This window comes from Eimeria maxima, genomic scaffold (genome assembly GCF_000499605.1).
Source record: "Eimeria maxima Weybridge genomic scaffold, Emw_scaff634, whole genome shotgun sequence".
NCBI classification, from domain to species: Eukaryota; Apicomplexa; class Conoidasida; order Eucoccidiorida; family Eimeriidae; genus Eimeria; species Eimeria maxima.
The window spans coordinates 8,413-14,596 of NW_013566653.1; the positions used below are offsets into that span (position 1 = coordinate 8,413).

The window sequence follows — 6,184 nt, forward strand, 5'->3', positions numbered from 1 at the left end:
ATGACCACTGGTATGCGTAGGATTTTCACGGATATGGTTCCCTATGTCGCTGTCGCTGCAGGAGGTGGGTTGATGCGACAAGAGGAAGCGACCATATTTCATGAATTCATCATTGGAAACCCAGGAACTTTTGAAGCTTTACGGTGGAGAATTGCTAAACGGTTTTATCGCAAAGGACTAACTTCGATATATTTCCACGACATGAAGATGGTGGGTTGTACACCGATTTTTTGCTCGCATGTTTCAGTGGTTCACTGTGTGTCTTAGACAGCCAACGCTCTATTAACGCAATAGGAAATTGATAAAAATGGTTGGAGCTTCACTAGCATAGCACGGTAGACTAACGTTTCACACTCCATTCTCCTAGGGAGTGAGCTTTAATGCTAGCTTGCTGCAGTCTCGCTTTAAGCCTGCATCACAATGGCGGCTCCACAGCAATTCGTTGCTTGCCATCGTTGCTGTGTCGCAAATGAGCAAGTGTTGCTGCAGAGAGTACGCTCCTAGCCTTAGTTAGTTGACAATCCAGGGAGTGTGCCACGTAGAGTAGACTCAAATTTAGTTCGATCAGAAGATAGTAGCGCAACCCTTCCGCAACGGTCTTCAGCAAGTTCGTCAATTTTGTCAAACATTACCAGAAGTCCACACTGCGCGCTTTGTGGCTGTGTTTAGACGAAAACGGGACATCAGGCACTTCTGGCCGAAGCAATAGGTTCGCATAGAAACGCGCATATCTTGGAGTTCGCTGCTGGCGAACTGGCTCATGAGAACAAGCCAGAAGCGCTGAAACCGCCTACCGACACGACAGACCGTGAGTGGCCGTGCTGGCGACGTGGTTTCATGCCTGCCTAATGTCATGTAATATAGCTGGCGTTGACTATCCGTTATAGCTGGCGCTGGCTTGGCTCCTCGTCAAATTTCATTTGTGAAATTTGTTAATGACTAAACGATAAGCAATTAGTTCTAGCGGAAGGTAACAGAGCAGTGCTTCTGCATTGATCCTCAGGACGTTCGTCAAGTTTCAAAAGCAATACCCCATAGCATTCTCAAAGGTATACGTGCGTGTAGGGTGAGGTGCACGAAGAATTCTGATGGTTTAACAGAATAGGATACACAAACTAATGCCCATCCGTGTCCTTAAGAATAATTCGTCGAAACCGTTTGGTAGGTCAACTAACTGGCCTTCATGCTTTAATATGTAGTTTGTGCGTTTTATCCTCATCTATTATGGCAGTTTATAGTGGTTTGTTTGTTGTATATTTGTGCGGTTACGTGCTAACAGGCGTAATTCGCGGACATAAGCAAAACCTACACAGGTTGTGCGTTCTCCTACATTGGAAATGTCCAGAATCTCTCCTGATGTGACAAGATTCAACTGCATCCACAAAGAGGGACAAGTAGTGCAGGGGAACAGCGTTCATCCTACTGAAGCGTTAAGGTTTTGTAGGTACAGTTGCCGCGGTTACCCTTCAGCGCTATCCTTTTTCTGGTGAACAACCAGTGCAAAGAACCGTGAACATGGTTTCTAATTGTTTCTCGAAGGATGTATGTAACATCCATCGTTAGGTGTTATGCTTCCCACCTGCGGTCTGAGCTCCCTTCCGACAGACAGAACAAATTACAAACCCTAGAGGACGGAATTGTATACTTTCAGCATTAACTTAAAAGTTTCTGCTATTACAGCCTGTGCGTATAGTGGGGTAGAAAAATAGGGAACTGCACAATCCTTGTATTGGCTAACGTTCCAGCATTGAACATCGGGATTATGGTTATGGATTTCCCTCTAGTGCGTTTGAGCAGTGGCGCATCCTGACGCCAACAGTGAAGTTGGGGTGCTTCGCGGGTTCCAACTTCGGCACCAACAAGAGCAATGATAATGGCATTATTTTCCCTGCATGTGATGCTGCAAATCCGTTAAGAACGTGATTGCCTATCGGCGACGGTCTCTACTGCACATGGCATTGACTGCTGTCAGATCGTGAGCCGCCTACATATTTCAGTGTACTCCGTGTACTCCCCGGGCTGCTCAGTCACATAACCCTATCCGGGATGTTCAATAGGTCCCGCTGGATGCTTCATTAAGTCGGATACTTAAGAAATATGCAATAGAATTCCGAAGTATCCAAAAAATCTGCAATCCGGAGGTATTCTGGAGCTGGCCAACATGATCTTTGAGGAGTGTTCTCTTAAGACTTAAACCATTGTCCAGTTGGGTAAGAACTGTCCGCTTGCCATTATTTTTTGTTCATGTACTCTGAAGGGAGTAGGCAAATCTCACTTGTCAAACCGGGAAACCAGTGTTTCAGATTGTACACTAGGTAAAGTATTTAAGACTGCATGATTGCATCTAGACCTCTCCATGCAGAGAAAGCCAGAAGCACCAAAGAGGTATTACGGTGTTCGGCAGCACGGATTTGCACAACTCGACGCTCAGGGAGTGGGTTGCATGCAAAATATCGAATATGGGCACGCACAAGCGTACAAAGTGAGGGTCGTTTAGTACAGTGTTTACACTGTGAAAGCCCTTCAAATGTACGGTGGATGTGCCTCCGAGGGCTGAGCATCGTGGAAATCTAACAGGTTGTGGGTCGAGTGGAGCGAATATCAAGACAAGCCGCTGACAGGAGCCCACATGACTGCAATATGACAACTTCAAGTAGAACTCTTTTGATCCATATCATTGTACAACAGTCGGGCAACTGGGGATTTGGGCCTTTGCAGCGAGTACGTATTGGGAGATCCTGTAACCTTCAACTGACTGCCTCTAGATACGATATCCTGAGAAAAGCAAATGCGTTGTGGTATCTTGCTCGCCTATCGGTGCAGTTATCAGGGTGGCAGCCAATCAAGATGGGTATACAGCAGGGAAAGCGTTCCACAAACAGACCGTCAGTCCTACGCAAAGCATGAACCCGGTCAGAATGACATTCAGGAGGTTTGAATATAAAATGCCGATGCAGGGTTGCCCTTATATGAAAGCTGCTTACTTACAATGAATCCGTCGAGGTGTAATCAAAACGCAGCGAGTAAGTCGCATGCTTGTGACGTTATTTCGCATCGACACAGGATGAACACTGAGCAATAGGCAAATGCGCATGTGGTATCATAAACATCATGTGAATTACTGTCGCCCAGTCCTCCACAGAGAAAGCTTTTTGGGTATGTTGTAGAAACTTGATCCAAGTGAGTTCGACAGTGGCCCCCTGTGCCACACTGCACGTAGCACAGCTCAACCTCCTCTATACGCTCTAATGATCGTCCTGTCATCCTCACCCGGCAGGCTGTCAGTCATTGGCCCGCTCTAGAGATACAACAGAAGCGTTGGTTCATGCGTAGCTCCGCACGTCCCTCGTGAGCAACTGATCCGTATTCGTTGGTTCTTTCAATGTTGCAGACACGTATCCAACGAGGACATATCCTAGATTCTGCTTGTTACTGGGCACCAGTGGGTGAGTTTTTTAGGGTAATATTACTTGACTGGACTATTGTCAAAAACCTTATGTAAGTACATAACGGACCGGGAAGCAAATGCGTAGACACCGGGGACTAAAAGTATAGACATCTATCGTCTTTTGAGCCTGCATTCCCCGTCTTTATGCTATGAAATCCACTCGATTATGCCAGTATGTAAGTACTAATTACGGAATGGCACAGTACTCGAACTTCCTCGTGAACGCGTATTCGGTTTTATTGCTCTGCATTTCTGGACACACCATCAATTGGAGTCTATACTGGCGTTGGAATCAAAGGTTGGGACGAACATGGCAATCATTCGCCACAGCCAGTGAGGCAAAATTCGGGTGACAACTGGCGTCGGCCTGCTGAAGGTGCGTCAATCGAGGGAATTCCACGGATTAGCGATTGGGGCAATGACACGGATTGATGAGGTTTCCACGCTCAGAAAGTATGTGCGAAGAACCGTCGCAGTGCCGTCGTCAATTAATGCAGACTGAAAATCTTCTTGGTGGATCGCACACCGTATCATTTGCTGAGAACTGTCAGACTGGACGTGCTTCTTGTCCCAGTTGGTAAGCTACGGTGCAATTGTTGTACGCTTTGTCTGTGTGGGATAATCACCCCAATCACTTCATAAATGTGGCGTAGAGGTGTAATTGCCATGCAACAGGAAGTGCGTTGGCGGCGGCGCAGCAAACACGCGCATACCACAGGTAGAGGGCATGGGTACTACATGCAGCATGTTGTTAGCTGTTTGGACTGGTCCATCTACCATCTGAATGGCGTACTCACAATGCATGTTCATATGGTGACATCAATTTTCCGAACAAACAGTCGGCAACGAGGCTCTCGTATTGTACAGGCAGTGGGTCAGATTTGTTGCAACATGCATCGTTCCAACTATAGCGCGTACAGAAACGACCCTGGTAAATGATGTGCCTACGAAGAGCAACTGGACTACGATCTTAAAGTGAAGTGGCTGTCTACAGGCATCAAGTCAAGAGCAAGTATCTGACGTAAAGGCGGTGAGCTGTGCTTCTCGGACAGCTGGTAGTGAGTAGAGAAGCAGCTAACTTCCCGCGCCTATGTGTTTGGCGTACATTTGAGGTGTTGTCGCCCCATATGATTGGCTTGTGTAGCTCGTGAGCGACTCTATAGAAACTGTTATCTGCCTGCTCTCTAGAATCTTCCTGTACCACATATTGACGCGTACGTGCTTGTATTGATACATACCGTCCTAAGCTTGATTGAGGCATATTCCTTTTAAAGGATGTCCGTCCCCATCTACAAGGAGCCGTTCGGTTTTTCCATTTACAAAACAGGCGTTGTAAAGCTTCAGTCTGTGCAATAGCTTGCAGATATGGAAACGCGAGCTTTAAACGTCGTTTAGACATAGCTGGGTGTCTGCCAATGCGTTTAGAAAGTGCGTCGCAGCTGCTTCAGGTAGATGAAGATGAATTGTATTGATCTTCCTCCGGCTCCTTTCTTGGTCCATTTACATCCTACTTTGCAAAAAATCGTGGACAGCGCCTACTGAATCCAATGAAAAGCGTGGTGCCATTGGCGATCAGTACGTACGTTGCAAACTAACTACACTAGTGGGGAATTTTATGGAGCAGTGAACACCAGAAAAGAGACGAAGCAGAGCAGCAAACACACCCCCCATAATGCGATACTGCAATGGATTTGTTCTAGCCGATATTGGTACAGGCTCCAAGAGGGAGGAAGGTGCCATTAACTTTCCGGGAATGTATTGGCTCAGAACGTAAGGCTTCATTTGAAGGATTAATAGAGAGGGCGACTGTTAGCACCCCTGGCTATTTCGAGAGCTCGCACACACACACGGCTGTAAAGCAACCGTTGTAGTTGAAATATTTGGAAGGTACTCAGATGAAATAGCCCCACTTATATCAATCCGGGCCTATGCCTTTGCTCAGAAAGTAAGGCCTCCACAATAGGGTAGAAACATCGGATTGGTTTGGAGCGCGCAATAAACTTGTCGAAATGCGAATGCCGTCTTTGCACCATTGGTGGGTTGTCTATCGGGTGTCTGTTGGGCGGTTATTTTGGGTCCAGGAAGTGAGTTGCCTCTTATTTTGTATCAGTTGAACGTAGGCCAGCGCGACCATTGCGTGTGGGCCTACTTTATGTTAAGGCAGTTACTTTCAGAAGCCTTCTTCAGCTCATAATATCCAGCCGGTTTGAGTTGCCTTTCTTTGTGACACCTGCAGAGAGTGCGCTCCATGCTTCGAAATGGCACAAGGGAAATTAGAACTCACCTGTTCTACATCATGCGCTGTCTGTATAACAAACAGAAGCATACATTGCTCTCTATTTTGTCATTAGCGGTGATATTTTACATATATAACCCAAGTTGCATCGCTGAAACGGTCAAACGCCTAGTAGTCGAATACAGCGCATTTTCGAATAGTTGAAGTTTTCTTGCAGTGTTCGAACAGATAACATCTGCAAACCCCAAATGTGCTCTGCAGCTGCAGAGCACATTTGGGGTTTGCTACTTGATGACTACCAGCCTCTAGCATTGCTCGGCAGTCAGTTTTATCCTCCTGTTTCCTTCCCCTTTATTAGGTGTCAGCGTAGCTAGTGGAATAAATTTCGCCTGCCGATGCGCTTTGGAGACGACCACTTTGGAGCGAGGACCATTCAATGGGAAAAGCGTCGTGTCGTTCTCTATTTTCAGAGACTGCTAAATACTCCTGAGTTCCGTTGT

At 46.6% G+C, this 6,184-nt stretch overlaps 1 protein-coding gene across 1 annotated transcript; it reads left to right on the forward strand.

Annotated features, from left to right (window-relative positions):
- EMWEY_00039520 (hypothetical protein) lies at window positions 1-1,362 on the forward strand (the record flags this gene model as incomplete). Its single annotated transcript, XM_013482471.1, has 3 exons — window positions 1-210; window positions 670-808; window positions 1,280-1,362. The coding sequence occupies 3 exons, from the start codon at window positions 1-3 to the stop codon at window positions 1,360-1,362; spliced, it is 432 nt and encodes a 143-aa protein (XP_013337925.1).
- Between the last annotated feature and the right edge of the window lie 4,822 nt (window positions 1,363-6,184).